The 17,793-nt window shown below is 43.9% G+C and overlaps 1 protein-coding gene across 1 annotated transcript in view; it reads left to right on the top strand.

Moving 5' to 3' along the window:
- Positions 1-17,793, top strand: part of LOC144824191 (transient receptor potential cation channel subfamily M member 8-like) — a 242,788-nt gene that overhangs the window by 174,969 nt on the left and 50,026 nt on the right. Inside the window, exon 17 of the mRNA XM_078683347.1 lies at positions 11,973-12,183. Coding sequence (XP_078539473.1) covers positions 11,973-12,183 — 211 coding nt within the window. The remainder of the gene's footprint in view (positions 1-11,972; positions 12,184-17,793) is intronic.

Consider the following 17,793-nt stretch of genomic DNA (forward strand, 5'->3'; position numbering starts at 1 on the left):
CAGGATGAAGCTCAAAGCCAAGCCCTGAGGGACACCCTGCCCAATGTAATACGCCCAGGAAAGGAAGGGAGGAGTGGAAACACGAAATGATTTGTCGGTCAGGAAAGACCTAAACCAGGCAAGAGCCATATCCGTGATCCCTGCCTCTTCAAGCCGATGGAGCAGGATCTGGTGGGAGACAGTGTCAAAAGCGGCACTGAGATCCAATAGGATCAGTGCTGCCATTTGGCCATGATCGAGAGTGGCCCGAAGATGCTCCTTCATAGCCAAGAGTACCGTCTCCGTGCTATGACCGGCGTGTAACCCATGCTGAGTTTCATCCAGAGTGTCGTTGGCATTAAGAACATTGGTAAGAATAGAGTTTACATGGGCCTCGGCAATCTTCGCAGCCCAAGGTAGCAACGAAATAGGTCTGAAGTTTTCGGGCTTCAGAGGGTCTAAGGTGGATTTTTTAAGTATGGGAGAGACCCATGCCTGCTTCCACTTAACTGGCACAGTGGCAGCCGAAAAGGAGGCGTTAATAAGGCCATGCAGCGGGGCAAAACAGTACAGAGAAGAGTCTCTGAATTGGGCAGGCTTAAGGGGGTCCGCCGGGGAACCGGATTTAATAAGCTTAGTTAGCTGATCGAACTTTTCCTCAGAGATTTCGGGAATAACCGATAGCTTTGAGGCAAGACTAGGTCTCGTTGCCGAGCTACAGCAAGGCTGCGCCACAGGGGTAAAGCCGTGATAAATGCCCCGGATCTTCTCCACAAAAAAGGAGGCTATCTCTTCGCTCTGAGCCGCCGAAGTGAAAATGTTGTTAGCGGATTTTTTTGTGCTAAATTCTTCAAGAATCTTAAAAATAACCTTAGCCGGATTAGAGCTGATTTTTATTTCGGTGGCATAGTACTCCGCCCGAGTCCTGCAGATGGCTTTATGATATACCTTAAGTTCTTTTAGATAGCAGGTCTTTTTCTCAAAGGAATAATATTTCCTCCAGTCGTGTTCATATCTTTTACAGATCTTCTTGAGGCCCGCCAAAGTATCATTGTACCAAGGATTGGCGTCCTGCATGCGACCTTTACTCCACGTTGCTGGAATAAGTCTATCCAGTGCTCGGGTTAACCAAGAGCAAAAAGAGTCATAACCTGTTTCAATATCAGTAAAAGGGCCCAGTGTATCAGATTCCAAAAGGGCATGGGAGTCCGCTAAGTGGAGCTTACGCCAAGATCTTTTGTGCACGGCTCTTTGAATTTTACTCATGCTGGGGGTAGAGATACAAAAAGTCAGTTCCACTAAAAAATTATCTGACCAGGCTATGGGTATAGGAGTGGTGGTGCTGGACGACTCAATATTAGTAAAAATTGGATCCAACATATGGCCTCCAATGTGGGTTGGACCTTTAACTAATTGGAAGAGCTGAAAGGCGGCTAGATCCGCAATCAAAGTGTGAATCGTCGGGTTGTGCTCCAACTCAAAATGAAAATTAAGATCGCCCAAAATGCTAAAATTAGCTGACCCCACGGCAAACGCTTCTACAATCTCCAAGAGAGAGATATTAAACCGCACATGGGTCCAGGGGGCCTATATATTAATAACCCTGAGAAGGTAAAATGAGTGTTAATAGTGATGTTAAAATGTCCACATTCACCACCTTTCAAGTTAATCTTCTCAAAAAGGCAGGAATAGGCCAGTCTGGTAATCATAGCAATGCCGTCACCTCTAGAGGCCCTGTTTATCAAAGTGATAGAATATTCAGGTGGTAGTGCTAAGTTAGAGCTGTTGTAGCTGATACTGATTTAGTGGGCCAAATGAGTCTGTAGCATTCATCTCCTCCATATTGCCTGTTTCTGCTTGGTTCTGCCCTCTGCATCATGCCCTGGAAGAACACCTTCCACCCTCCGCGACATTCACCTTGGACATCAACGAGGACCCGCTCAGCTCACGTGGCCCTACCTCAGTGCACTGCAAGTCACCGTCCCGTGGCGGTATGCCTGTGCCGGCCGCAGTGAATCTAGGACCACTAACTCTGTGCAGCTCAAGTAGTGGACCCTTGATGTTTGAGCTTTGAACTTCTGATTGTCTGATCACTGTTGTAGTTGTTGCCAGCACCAACCAGCCCCTGAGGGATGGCTTACACTCACCCCACACCCATCCAGCACAGGCGTCACTGGACATGTGACCCTGGCAATAAAAGGGGCCCGGCGCACATGCCCGTAGCCAGTCCCAAAAATGATCTAAGTGTGTCCGTGTGATCAGTATGTATGCATGAGGGCCCCGGGCCCTACCACATAACATTGTGCTGTGTACAGCGGACGCAACCATGTCACCTCAGGCAGTGGGGTACACCTGGGCCATGTAGCTGTGTCGTACCCCCCTGTGAGTGTAAGCGGAGTGAATTTGTACGACAGTCCAGCATAGGGGTGTGATAATCAACCCGGGGATCTGGTCGTGGGTAAGTTTTGGCCTAGCCAAGGAAGTAACTAATGCGTGTGTCTCTGTTGTAGTGTCGGCGCCACCTGATCCGCAATGGACAATGTTGCAATGTAGCATGCCCCCATAGTGCGGGCTCGGCTGAAGGGGTAAATGAGGGAGCGCAAGCCTGCTCGGGGTCGAGGATCATACATGACATCTGTTGTGTGTGTCGCTATTACTGCAGCATAAGTCAAAGGTCTACCCTCAACTGCATGGCAAGTTCAGCCAGCCATGAACTCTACATCTGTGTCCGTCCTATCCTTACCATAGGCCTACACACATGTGGCCGCCCACCTTCAGCGCACAACATCACAGTGTCGTTGTCAGGCCAGTGGACATGTGCATACAGGAATGACAATGGTGTGCCGTAGGGGTGCAAGTGATGCAACCGCGCTATGCACACCAGTAAATAGGCCCGGGGGATGGAGGTGCAGCAATGAGGCTACATAATACACATTAATGCCGCTCATTTGCTACAAGCAGTACATGTCAAACAGGAATCACTAAGTCACACATATCACACAACAATGTACCGGTTAGCCTGCCAATACATCATGCAGAATCAACTATTGACTCATGTCTCTCTGCACTGTCACAGGTGATCAAGGATATGCACTCTGCACTTATGATGACAACCCTCCGAGCCCCGAACACACAGGCCCAGAGGCAGAACAGTGCGGCCCACAAACGCACCAGGGACATCCTGGAATGCACATTTGGCGTGTTAAAGTCACGTTTCAGGTGCCAGGACATCACAGGTGGAAGGCTCCTGTACAGCCCAGACATCGTGTGCAAGATGATCGTTGCATGTTGTGTGTTGCACAACATATGTGTATGCACCAATGCCCCATGGATACAAGGGGCAGATGTACCGGATGCTGATGAGGAAGATGAGGCAGGTGGACCACACCCCACTGCAGCAGCAGCAGGAATAGCCCGTAGGAAGACCATCATTGACAATTCCTTCACATGAGCACGTCATATTGTGACAGCCCTTAGCAATCATGGGACAGTACAAAATGACCATAGGCACAGCATGTGCAAATAAATGCATTCCAAGACACATTCCCTGAGTGCATGTCACACATATGTACAAGCACATCACTCAGACAAGTGTAAGTGCAACATGTAGTGCTGACAAATTCATGATTTGATAATAGATGGTGGGTGTGCCACCTCGGTACAGAGAGGCTGTTTAGGGTGACTCATGCAAAAACAACAGTTGTTAGACAGAATGCAGAACAATGTCATACATTCACCCCAGTACAGAGATCTGGGCCTAAATCCATCATTTATTTGCTCACCATGCCATTCCAGTTGGAACCTAGCCAGTTCGGGCTGGACTGTTTCCATGAGGCACAGGGTCAAACTGATTTGCATATGGCCATGTCTAAACTGGGGTGGTGGAGTGAACTAAAGAATGATGATGGATTTAACTCCGGATCAGTTGACTGGGGGTGAGTGTTTGATTTGCTCAAGCACTCCGTCCATCATCCCCTTTGGTACTGCTTTGTTCGCCCTGAGTTGGCAGGGTATGCCAAGATGTGGGTCCCTTGCTCACTCTACCACTGGATTCAAGATAGCCTGGCTGATGAGGAATATGAATCCGAAACCGGTCCCAGGATGCTTGTTTCCGGTCCAGGGAAGACATGGCTTGGCAGTTCGGGCTGGACTGTTCCCATGAGGCACAGGGTCCAACTGATTTGCATATGGCCATGTCTGAACTGGGGTGGTGGAGTGAGCTAAAGATTGATGATGGATCAAACCCAGGTCAGTTGACTGGGGGTGAGTGTTTTATTTGCTCAAGCACTCCGTCCATCATCCCCTTTGGTATCAGGCTCTTTAGTGTGTCACATATTCGAAATCCCAGTTCTGTGTGTCACAGATAGTACGGAATCCCACTCTTCGACATTTCGCATGTGTCCCACATCAATACACATAGGCTGTCATTTGTGATCTACAAGTGACAACAGGGCTTCTTTTGGGGTCAAATTTTTACCACCATAATACAGGGATAACTGCCCCTACATTCGTCCATGCGTTCATACTTGATTGATTATAGACATGTCACGTCTGTGTGCAGGAGGTGTTGATTGTCCCTCTGCAATGTGAATGGGAGTTGCAGTTTTACAGTGTGTTCCATGTATGTTTACGCTTTGGCACAGTTCACATACAGACTGTATGTCAATGTACATTGTGACTGTTTGTGAGGAAATGCCTATTTAATGCGAGACAATGGACATTTGTTCTACATCACCGATGTGAGGTTGTACTCGTAGATTGTCACCTCTTTTATGGTGCATTTTCCCGCATGACGCATGGGAATTGCAGGCCTGTCGCTGATTTTCGCTGATTTTTGTATCGCGGTTTGGGACATCGCCGCTTTTTCGCACTCGTGTTTTGTATTTTTGCGGCGTCGCATTCATTTTAACGCGGTCATTTGACGCATTATCGTGTGACTATCACATGGTACTGCCGTGTTGAGAATACACCGTTAACACAGCGTTATTTTCCAGCAATAAACTGCGATGTGAAGAGTTGCGTTAAGCTAATTTTGTGATAATTATCACATATTCTTGGTAATATCCCCCTTTGTGTGATTATTAAGCTAGAGACATAAATCAGCTAATAAAAACAGGGAGGTATCGAGGCCTGGAATGAGGAAGACCTGGACTCGGAGTAATTAAAAGATTACCAATGAGTAACCGGGTCATTACCTCCTCGCCTATCTTCCTCATCTAGTCTTTACCTGTGATGAAATACCCAAGCAGACATAGATTGAATTAATACACATATTTGAAAAGGTCAGAAATTACACAACTCAATGCAACTCCCATGAATGATTATTCCTGTTTACCACACCAGAAAATTAATTTCTTGAAACAGAACAAACAGAAGACAATGCATGTGACTCAAAGTCTGTTAGTACATCACCCCAACCGTAAATGATGGTGAAGCATGAATGTATGCAGTGATGCCCATTTCGCAGCACAACAGCTGTCTCGTGTGGATGCCTCTTCAAAAGCTGCACAAGAAGCATACATACCCCTGGTTGATGTGCCCAGAATTTGAACTGGAATTTGAGATGTCATATGACTTGGAAATGACCAACTTACCCCATTTGGATAGAGTCGAAGTGGCAAGTGCTTTAGTTGGCAGACCAAAAGGGACAAAGTGGGATACAACTTTATAGAAAGAAGTAGCTCTTTTCAGATAGATGGTTAATGCCTTGTGCACGATCAAGGTGTGTAACGTAACCTCTTAATATGAAACAGAGTTAGGATTAAAAAACAGGCACTTCTGGGCCTGATGTACAACCTGCAGAATAGCGCATTGCAAATTGCGAGTCATTTGCAACTTGTAATTTGCAATGCGCTATTTTGCATGTACAACAGTGTGTTTTACACTGTTTCCGAATCCCAATGGGGTCCCAAATTGCGAGGCTCATGAATATTGATGAGCCTCTCGCAATTTGCGAGCCCATTGGGAATGACAGACCCTCCCAGGGACGGTGGTCTGCTGGGCTCAGCAGACCACGATGTCTGGGACAGCTTTTTTAATAAAGCAGGTTTTTTTAAATGAAGCCTGTTTTCCTTAACACCTTCAATGCTAGAGGTATTCATCCTTAGTGCTGACCTTCTTGAAATCCCATTGTTCATGATGAGCTCAGCTCGTCATGAGCACACGAGCAGTGTACTGCATGACGAGCTGAGCTCGTCATGAGCATGGAAGGGGTTAAAGAAAAAGGAGATGCATTTAAAAAAGAAAAATTTAACTTTTCAGTTTCATTTTTTTAAGGGCAGGCAGTGGTCCCTGGGACCTTCTGTGTAGGACCGAAGACTATTATATCTTCAATGTAATTGAAGGCATTCTTGGCACGTTGTATGATACATCAAAAGACATCTTGAAAAAGCATGCCCACTGATGACTCACCAAAATGTAAGCATTTATATCTGAACAAACCAATATGGGTAGAAAAGGTGGTAATGTACCTGCATTTTTCTTTGAGTTCCAATTGATGATGCCCTTTGTTCAAATCAAGGCAAGAGAAGACAGCAGTGCCGTATAGCTGTGTGATCATGTTGGCAATGTGCGGACCGGGATGGCGTTCTCTTTCAATTGTTGGCTTGACGCATATCAACACAGATGTGTACAATTCCTTCATTGTCCTTTTAAGGCACTACCCCTAAGGGCAAAACCCACGGAGTTGGACCATTAGATCACTCAATGGTATCATGCTTTAGTAATGTCCCAAGCTCTTTCTCAACTGCTTCTTTTATGTGAAATGCAGTTTGTCTATGTCTTTTAGCAACAGGACAAACGTTCTCATTAATATGCATTTGCACTATCATGGTCTTAAGTTTCCCCAATCCATGAAACAACGACGGGAACTGACTTACTATCTCATGATGAGCATTCATGTTGTAGTTCACACATATCAGTCCCATATAGATATCAGTCCCATATCAGCAGCCATATTGAAAATTAGTAAACAGGCACTTGATACAGGACCTTGAGGTACATGAATGGGTGCTTGTACTTTTGTGTTTCATGGTTGCTACGAATGAACCTTGACTCTTTAATGGCGTTGATGTAGCCCATGCATACACTTTAGTCTTCGTGTGAGGGGGCAAGGGAGACAGTTCAGTGTGTTTCTCCTCAGGCATGAAGTTTATCGACGCACATTATCAATAATAAAAGGTATGGTGCAACTGTTTACTTTAAGTGTAAGTGACAATATTTGAATAAGTTATGTGATTTTACTCGTCAAATGTTTGACTCTAATTCTTCTCTGCATACTGCCAGTGTAACATTCACATGTTTTTCTGAGGGAAACATCGGCGTCGTATATCTGTCTTCCTCACTGTCACTTCACAATATAACTGAAGAAATGTTGGATGAAGATTTAGACAACAATCTACTTCGTTTAGTGTCGATTTGACTCAGCAGATGTTCCCGGTTGGCCTTGTGGGCATGCGTAGAATGTCACTTCTGAAACGTTCAGGCATCCATTTTGTTTTTTCATTGTGATGTTTCATGTTAGCTGTTCCTTCACCTTGCAAACCAATACAAAATGGCTCTCCTTCCCACAGCCTTTGCATACTTGTCCAATGGCAGAATATTTACCTTTGAGCGGAAATGAAAATGAACATCTAAAGCACAGTTTCATTTCTTTAGAGATATCATTTTGTGTCCTTCAGCTTTGTGTTTCTGCTTATTTTTCATGTTCATGACTGACTCATATTGGGCTCCTCCAGCCTCCATGTCAGCAGCTTGTGGAACAGCACATTCCTCAGCTTTGGCAGCCATGAGAACTCGCTCCAGACTAAGGGTTTCTCTCAGCATTCATCGTCTGGGTGAATCTGACAGACATCAGTTGATAACTCGAATATGTATAGCTTCTTCAACATTGAATTCATTGAACTTACAGTGTTTGATGGGCGTATCAAGTCTCTCAACAAATCTGTCGATTGTTTCACCAGCTTTCGGTCATTCCTGATTGGAAATAAATCTTTTGTAATCGACATTCAACATCAGATTGAATTTGCGATTTAATGTGACTTTCATCAGTTTGCGGTAATGTTTTGATTACCGCTTTTACTCCTTCACCTGCAACATTTTTGAGATATTTGACAATCTTTTTGCTATCTGTTTCTTCCAGTTCATCAATTAAATAATCAAGCGTTTCTATCCAGGCAGACCATCTATCACCAATATTCTGCTATTTAGCAGTGTCAAATGTAGGTGTTGGTTTCAGGAAGGCAGTGGCTCTATAACCAGTTGTGGAACTTACTGACATTGAGAATCTATGCTTCTCGCCTGAACTTGCACCATTCATACCATCAGCAAGTCCTTGCGACGTGCTTGCCTCATGGGCATTATGGGTAATCTGACCGGGTAGAGCTTCTTTTCATGTGGGCAATGGAGCTTTTCAACTCTTGAAGGACTTTCGAGTTGTGCAGCACACAAGTCTGGCACGTTCGCTGGTGTCTGCATCAGGGATCAACACCTCTGTATTCACAACCCCGGGTATTCTACTTGGGTCATGGTGCCAACAGCAGCGGTATGACTCTCTTTATTTAGCTTTTGGGTAAGTACTATAATAATTTCTCAACTTGGTTTTCACTGCCTTTAGAACATTTTTGTATTTGGCTATTTTCGCTGCTAGCGCTTTCTCGCCCTTATCTGTCACTGCTTCCAGTGCTCCTCTGTAACTGATTGTTTCTGCCTTTAGCTTTATCATTCCATACAATTTATAGCTCAGTGTTGCAAAGTGGCGTGGTACCTCTTTCACAGCCTTCGTAGCAGACTTCTGGCCAATGATGAGTAAACATTCTCAGTGAGGCTTTTGTTATCATCAAATGCTTCACTGTGGCTGGAGTAGATCTTTGACCCTCATACGTCAAACATTGATCTTCACTTTGACTAATGCACATATGGCACGCATGAACAGTTTGCTGTACCAGGTCAAACTCTCTGGGAGAGTGCTGTCGATCTTTGAGTTACATAGCCACCATCTTTTCGCCAGTTGTACTGCACTCCCCAGCCTGGGTATTATTAAGTGAATACGCCACACACGGAACTTAGTATTACACGTCATTATTCCTTAGCATGTAACTGTGAACTCAGTGTTCTAAACATAAACTCTATTCTCTACACCTGAACACTTACATCATAGTTCTTCAGAGTCCATCAGGAACAAAAAGGGTCCCATCATTGCTAACTTGCAAAACACTACACCCTGTAAGGATATCTTAAATATTAGTAAAGTGATTGCTCAGCAAACTTCAATAAGGTCAAAGTGACTAATGGCAAGATTTACAGTCTTTGTCAGCTCAACAAGACAGTTTTGACGATGCTACATGAGAGACTGCAAAAGCAAGCCTTGCGAAAGGAGAAGAATTAATTAAAATACATAGAAACAAGTAAAACAACACATCTTAGTCGGAAAGGTGAAGCCTTCCTTTGAGTGCAGAAGAAATAACACAGGAAGTGTGTTTCAGGAAATTACACATTTCAATACTACTGGGTAATTACGGGGCCATCTTGGTAGAAGTATTATAAGATGGACTTGATAAACAATGCATATGAGCTGGGAACGTAAACTCAAAGGTAAGAACTGGACAAGGAAGACTGATGAGAAGATAATGTGTTGTGGTGTTGTTTTTGGTAATTTGCTATGGTGGAGTAAGAAATGTTGTGGTAGCATTAATTATGATTGAGGTGTGAAATGGTGGGTCTTGATTTGGGTACAGTGTAATTGGGTGCAATAGGGGTAACCACAGAAAAGGAACTGTGGTAGGGGATAGGTTAAAATGTGTCTAGAAAATGTTATGTTGTGTAGCCTGTTGATGTGTTGGATGATGGTGGGCTGTTGTGTGGTTTTTAAGGTGTGTTCAGTGTGTTTTAGGTGCATCCTCTTGTAGCCTTGATTCAGGTGAGTGTCTTCCAGTTCTTCTACATAGGTGTCAGTGTTTCACAGTGCAATTGATTCCCCATTCATTTCAAGACTGTGTTAAAGGGCTACATCAGACTGTTTCAGCTAAAACCTCAACAGTAAAGACCAACCTTCCAGGCAAGGTTTCCCTGACCACCTTATGTTTGACTGGTCTGTTGCTCTAACACCCATCGTCAATGTGTGCAGCATAAATAGAGGTCTTCAGTGAGTGCTTGGGTTGAAGTAATGTATGATAGGAGGTCTGGGTGCAGCGGTTTAGGTCCTGGAAGGACCCAACAGAGGGTAAATAAAAGGAAGAAAGAGTTGTCACACTTAACTTGTGTGGCCTTTGGCAAGCATATCTTGGGGCAGAGATCTGGAAAAAGTCAGTGCCATCACATAGCAATCTGCCAGCCAACCACTGCCTGATTATGACCTGAAGGGGTATCGTAACAGGTTCAGGGGCCCGGATGATCAGTTGGGGACTGGCATGCTTGCCCTGAAAGTGCACCAGGGACAATACTAGATAGGAGGGATACAGGCAAGATGGAGAATAAAATAGATGGCTTTGTGGAAGTCATGTGACACACCACCCTGCCTGACTACTGCCTCGGGAACCTGGCAACACACCAAGGACCATGAGGCAGGAAAAGTCAGGCCAGGGACAATACCATGCTTCTGTAATAGGAGGTGGATAAAAGACATAAAAAGAAGGGGAAACAACCCTTACAACGCAACTATTACAACGCACACCGTTACAACGCACACCATTACAACGCAGGATCCGTTACAATGCATGCCTTTACAACGCATGACATTACATAGCAGATGCTATTACAACGCATGCCATTACAACGTAAGTATTGGTAAGTATGTTATTTTTTTTAATCATTTTTTTTAAATGTAAATTAAATAAATTAATTTAAGTAATAGTATATATTTAGTTTTGGGTTATGGGGTACAGGGGTATTTTTAGGTTTCAGGGCTAGGTATGGGTTTTGGGGTACAGGGGTATTTTTAGGTTTCAGGGCTAGGTATGGGTTTTGGGGTACAGGGGTATTTTTAGGTTTCAGGGCTAGGTATGGGTTTTGGGATACAGGGGTATTTTTAGGTTTCAGGGCTAGGTATGGGTTTTGGGGTACAGGGGTATTTTTAGGTTTCAGGGCTAGGTATGGGTTTTGGGGTACAGGGAAATTTTTAGGTTTCAGGGTTAGGTTTGGGTTTTGGGGTACAGGGGTATTTTTAGGTTTCAGGGCTAGGTTTGGGTTTTGGGGTACAGGGGTATTTTTAGGTTTCAGGGCTAGGTATGGGTTTTGGGGTACAGGGGTATTTTTAGGTTTCAGGGCTAGGTATGGGTTATGGGGTACATGGGTATTTTAAGGGTTCCTGGTAACGGGTATTTTTAGGGTTCAGTTTTTAAATACATAATTTTAAATAATTTAAATAATTAATTTTAATAATTTTATTATTTTTTAATATTAGTTCTTTAATAATAATTGTTCTTTTTAAAATAAACTATTTTTTAAAGTATATATATTTACAAATTAATTATTAAAAAATAATTTAATTTATTAAATTAATTAAATTTTACAAAATTAAATTTTTTTAAAAAATACTATACTTACCTATACTTACGTTGTAATGGCATGCGTTGTAATAGCATCTGCTATGTAATGTCATGCGTTGTAAAAGCATTCGTTGTAAATGTATCTGCGTTGTAAAAATTGCGTTGTAACGGTGTGCGTTGTAAAAGTTCGCGATGTAACGTCATACATCCAAAAAGAAGGGGCAGAAGGTAAAAAAAGCGGGAAAGATTGGGTTGATCCTAGTTATTCTGGTTTCTTACAGGCATAAAGCAGGCATGTAAATGACATTCACATAGCTCTGAACAGCATTCGAACATAGAAGCCTGACTGACTACCCCAGCCCCAATATCCACGCAGAGTCACTAGCTTTTTAGTAACCCTACTTCTTTGTCCTCCCTGCATCTCGGATCAATATCAAATTTCTGGTGCAGTGTTGCATGAGAATGTCAGAAATTGACATGGACTCGCTTCCTGTTCTTTGTTGTATTCAGAGAGGAGCAGCCAGGAAAAAATGTGTTCTGGAAGTACAAGGCCTTCTTCACCTCTCCGCTGGTGATCTTCTCCTCGACTGTCATCTTCTACATGGGCTTCCTGATGGTCTTTGCTCACGTGGTGCTGATGAACTTCCAGCCTGTGCCCACCGGGCTTGAAATCTTCCTCTATCTGCTGGTGTTCACCATGTTATGTGAAGAAATCAGACAGGTATGTGGTCCCGTTTAATATATACCCATAGTTGAATACTAGAAAATGGATCAGGAAACCATGTAACAGGCTAAGGTTTAACCATACACGCCAAGGTGCCAAGGCTAATAGCGTACACTAAGTTTAAAGAGAGCTGGGAAAATTTGATTCACAACAAGCCAACGCAACCAAGGTACACATCACTCACAACTCTGGGCTTCAAGTCAGACAGCTGAAATAATCACACACAGCCTAGGATACGAAATGGGAGTCAGTTTCATCACAATTCACACATTGCTTTGCTCTTGCATGTTGAGATGTGGAGGTGATTAGAATACAACAGTTTTGGAAAGCGATCATTCATACAGAGGACATTGAGGCTGCATCCAGATGGGGAAGATGCAGGAGTGTGTAAACGGGCATCATTATTGTGAGGTGTGGCTTGTTCCCACCTCAGAAGCAGTACCTGTTAGGGGTCCTTTCTTATGTGTCAAGAGCTGAGCCACGCAGTTTTGTCCTGCTGCACTACTCCAAATTGTTGCACTGTGGCTGGGACGTGGAATAGCAAGACCAAAGTGGCAGGGGGCATGTAATGTCATAATAGAGCAGTCAAGTGTTAGGGCACTAGGACCATGGTAGTGGGAATCGTTCTACCAGTTGGAACCAGGGAAAGCAGGGGAAGAGCTTGGGTAGTAAGTAGGAAGGTAGGTATCTGCAGTGATAGAATGAAGACATAGAATGTGATGCTCCGAGCACCAGGCAGAAATTAAGAAATTGTACCCTATGACTTGTCATGTCTTCATTGTTGTTAGCCGCAACGCGACAACTGGCTATGAGGATGGGAAGCAAGTGCCCAGCTGCATCAGCATTGTCAGATGCGTGAAGAAGAGACCAGTCAGTGCGGAGCAACATTGGAAGACCACACCAGTTACATGACAAGCAGCAGAAGCCAACGCGATGCCAGGAGCCCAACCTGGTCACGCTGTCGCGAGGATTGCACAAACTCCCCTGAGGAGCAAGCGGAAGGTGAAAGGGGTACTGCCAGGCCAAGCACCTCAACATGCGTTGTGCCTGTATATTAATTGCTTGTGAGACAGGACCTCTGTAGTCTTGTGAGATCGAGAAACACAGGTAACCATCTTTGATTCAGGCGTCCCCATTTACTTGTATGGACAGCAAATACCGGTGGCCATTTCGGAGTCAGGCGTTATCTCCTTTCACTGCAAAAGCACCAAAGCAGCCATTTTGAAGTCAGGCCCCTCATTCACAAGAGTGAAGATCCTCAATGGAAGGTCCAGAGGAGCCATTTGGCGTCTTTACGGAGGGCACAGGAGAGTGATACAACACACAGGCTTCAAATAAATATTGAATAAATTATCAGATAAACTCATCCAACATGTCGACATCTGTCGACATCTGTCAAAGCAACACTGGGTATACGCAAATTGCCTAGCATCATGGAAGTCGCTTATCTCTGCCCCTCCAGAGCCGTTGCCTCTCACATCTGGTAGCGGAATGGGGCTGCACTGGCAGGAATGGTTGGATGACTTTGAGGATTTTATGAAAGGGTGAAAAGTAACAGATCAGGAGCAATGCTTCATCGCTTTTTGCACTCTGGTTGTTAAATACATTGTACAGATCATCAGAGATATACCCACAGAGTCAACGACATTCTACCAACTGGTGCGCTAGACCTTCAACAAAATGCTTCTACACAAACAAAATATAGACTTTGAATGATATACCTTCAACCTGGCCTCGCAAGAAAAGGATGAATCAATGGGGGAGTTCATGACGCACCTCAAACTGCTGGCACGATACTGTGCTTTTGACACGTTCATGACAGAAGATGCGCTCCGTCTCTGAGTCATTGAAGAAAGCAAATCTGAGTCATTCCATCGAGGCTTACTGAAAAAAAGTTAGTACCTGGACAAAATAGAAGCAATAACTAGGGTGAATGATAAGGCCAAAGAACATGCAAAGAACATGGAGGCTGGGAAGACTGCAGTCATTGTGTGAAAGAAACTCACTATAAAAGGGTATGGAAAGCACCACAATGTGATGGCTTGAAACGTATGAGAGAGTACAACCCTCGCCATCATGCAAAGGCTGTAAGAGATTAACGTGAGCGTTCCACCAGCTCATCAGGGTCAAGTGTAATGTCACTAGCCACCTCCCAATCCAAACACTCTGTCTCCGGAGAGTCGAGGTCCCTCACCCCCATATCTCAAGACTGTGGTTAGTATGTCTGCATGGTTGCTGATTATGACACGTCAAATAAATATCGGAGACTGCGATTGCGCATAGGGGAACATCAGGCACAATTCATTTTATACAGCGTAGCCTCCCTCAACTATATCTGTGCCACGGAATATGAAGGAATGGATCTACTGCCTAAGCTACAAAAGGATGTTGTGCGAGTATACACCTGGACAGCTGAGGAGCCGTTTATCAGGTCTGTGGCAATTTTGAACAGCTCTCACCTACAAAGACAGGACTGTGGAAGCTCAAATACATATAATAGATGGATCTGGAACAGCAGACTGCTCGACCAGCTTTCAGACTGCAGAGGAACTGAAGCTAATGGCCAGCTTATACATGGTGGATGATGAACCAGCGATAGCAAAGAAATACCCGAAGCTATTTGCAGGATTTTAGCAAGATGGCGAACTTTCAAGTATGATTACACATCAATGAACAAATAAAACCTGTAGCTCAACACCACTGGGGAGTGCCATGTCACCTGCAGAACATGGTGAACGATGATCTGCGGGAGCTCCTCAGGGCAGACATCATCGAAAGGTCATTGGGCCGACACCATGGGTGTCCCCCGTAGTAGTTGTACCGAAACAAGGCACAGAAGGAAATGTACGCTTATGCGTAGAAATGGGAGCTCTCAACACTGCCATTAAACAATAGAGACATCCAGGGTCCCACATCAGTCATATGATGATGCTGCTGAATGGAACCAAGATGTTTTCAAAATTGTGTCTCAACAAGGGATATAACCAGCTCAAGCTACATTACAGCTCTTGATAGGTTGCCCCTTTCACAACGCATCAAGGACTATTCAGAGACAAGCATCTGAGCTTTGGTGTTTCATCGGCAGTCGAGATTTTTGAAGAGGCCATATGAAGAGTCATTCGCCCCATAACAAACTCCCTTAACTACAGTGATGACAATCTAGTGTTTGGTGCAACCCCTAAAGAATATGACAGAGCCCTGCATCGAGTGTGTCATGTGCTTCTTGATGCCGACTTAACTTTTAATCAGGAGTGGTGTAAATTTCACAAAACCACATTGAAGTTCCATGGACACATTTTCTCTGGGGATGAAACCTGACCTCGAGAAGGTCAAAGCCCTGAACGACATTGCGACCAAGAGATGTCAGAGATGTCTAGTTGTTATTAGGGATGGGCAGTTACTGTGCTTGGTACATAAAAGAGTGTTTCACTCTAAGCTACCTCCTTAGAGAACTGACCCAGCAGGGGCAGCCATTCAAATTGTCATTGTGTGTGAGCTGGTCTTCCATGAAATCAAAGCAACGATGGGGAATTGTTGTACATGGACTTTGACTCTTTTCCCTAGCCTTGTAATTCCTTGATACTCACTTGATGTCACAGTATGTTTACAGTCTAAGGTCTAACTACAACATTCTATGATGTCACTAGGAATTATTACATTGACATCAACAGAGCAACAAGGAAATATATAGTTTAGAGAAAGGGACAAAGTCCCTGTACAACAGGAATGCCACTGACCTGGCCTATTTCAATCCTGACTGGAAGAAATACCTCACTGTGGATGCCAGTCTGGTAAGGCTAGGTACCATACTGGCTCAACACCACAAAGAGAACGATCAACAACACATTTAGCCTATGCCAGTCGCAGCCCGACAGACACTGAAAAAGCCTATTCACTCCCCGAAAAAGACATCCTGGTAGTCTTCTTGCCCTGTGAGTGCTTTCACATATTTATCTATGGCAAACATTTCATTATCGTTGTGGAACACCAAGCCCTGCTAACAATATTTGGGAACCCTCGAGCAAAGATGATACCCAGAATGGAGAGATGGGGGATCTGACTTCAGGAGTACATGTACACCATTATTCACAAGCCCGCCGGGTATCCTCCAAAATACACGCCTCATTGCCTGAAGAATATCTCCATTTAATTTTTTATCAGGCAAGACTGCCCACAGTTCCACTAGATGCCATCTCAGAAGACACTGCCATCTTCGGGCAGATACATAGAAACACCTGGAAGGAAATAACCGAGATGGGGATTAGATGTTAAAGATCTAGTCTCATTTTGACACGTCAAGAAATAATTAGCATAGCTGGCAGTGGATTGATAGTCAGTGACAAGAGGATTGTCATACCGAAAAACGACACCAATGAGTAGTGAACCTGACACACAAAGGGCATAGGCGCATTGTGGCCACCAAAAGGGCCCTGTAAAAGTGAGTCTGGTTTCCCACACTTGACATGATGGCTGAGAACACTGCCCCCAATGCCAAGTTGTCAGCCAGGAGGAGCCACCATTACAAATGTCAGAATTTCAAGAAGACGTGTGGTGCCATTTGGCTGTTAATTTCTTTAGCCCCCTGCAATCAGGAAAAATACATACTTGTCATAATGAATGAATACTCACAATTTCTAATTGCTTAACAAGTGCTGTCTAGCAAAGTGACAGCAACCATCCCAGTGCTTGACAAAATGCTTGGGGTGTTGGGTATTTCCACACCTAACTTTACTACTCCTAAACTGAGAAAAATCCTAACTTTAAGACTTCCGGTATTCACAGAAGGCATTTAGGAGTCCTAAAGTTAGGACTCCTAACTTCTGTGAATACCGAAATGAGTAAGTGTCTTCGGTGATTACCAAAATGAGTAAGTGCCTTCTATGAATACCAATATGGTAGTACATTTAGGATTTTGTCTTAAGTTAGTTCTGTGAATCGGGCCCCAATTAAATAATTAATTATAATTTAAATGATTAACTAATTATAATTAATTTATTTCCCACCCTGTACCCTTCCATACCCCACAACCCACACCTAAAACATTACTTACAAAATGAATTAATGACACAATATACATAATTATCAATTGCATAATGAATAATTAAAAACGTAATTATTAATTAATTACAACTAATTTACTTCCCACCCTATACAGGGCCGGACTGACAACCAAAACCGGCCCTGGCAAAGTGCTGGGCTGGCCCCCTGGGGGTGCAACTGAGCTCTTTACCGGGGCCGGTTTTCGGCCTATGTTGTTACAAGGCCGAATTTGCAGCTATGCTGCAAAATCGGCCCTGTAACAAAAACGGCCCCCAGGACCCAAAACCGGCCCCCACCCTTGCGGCGCACCGGGGGATTGCCCGGTGCCCGCAATGGCCAGTCCGGGCTTGACCCTATACCCCTACAAACCTCACTACCCGTACCTAAAACATAACTTAAAAATGCATTAATTACACAACTTACCCACTTGATTATCAATTAAATAATTAATAATTATTAAAATGTATTATTCATTAATTATAATTTAATTAGTTCCCACCCTATACCCCTACAAAACTCTCAACCCACTAAGACACAAAATATTACAATAAACAATTAAAATACATT

Source organism: Lissotriton helveticus, chromosome 3_1 (assembly GCF_964261635.1).
Source record: "Lissotriton helveticus chromosome 3_1, aLisHel1.1, whole genome shotgun sequence".
NCBI lineage: Eukaryota > Metazoa > Chordata > Amphibia > Caudata > Salamandridae > Lissotriton > Lissotriton helveticus.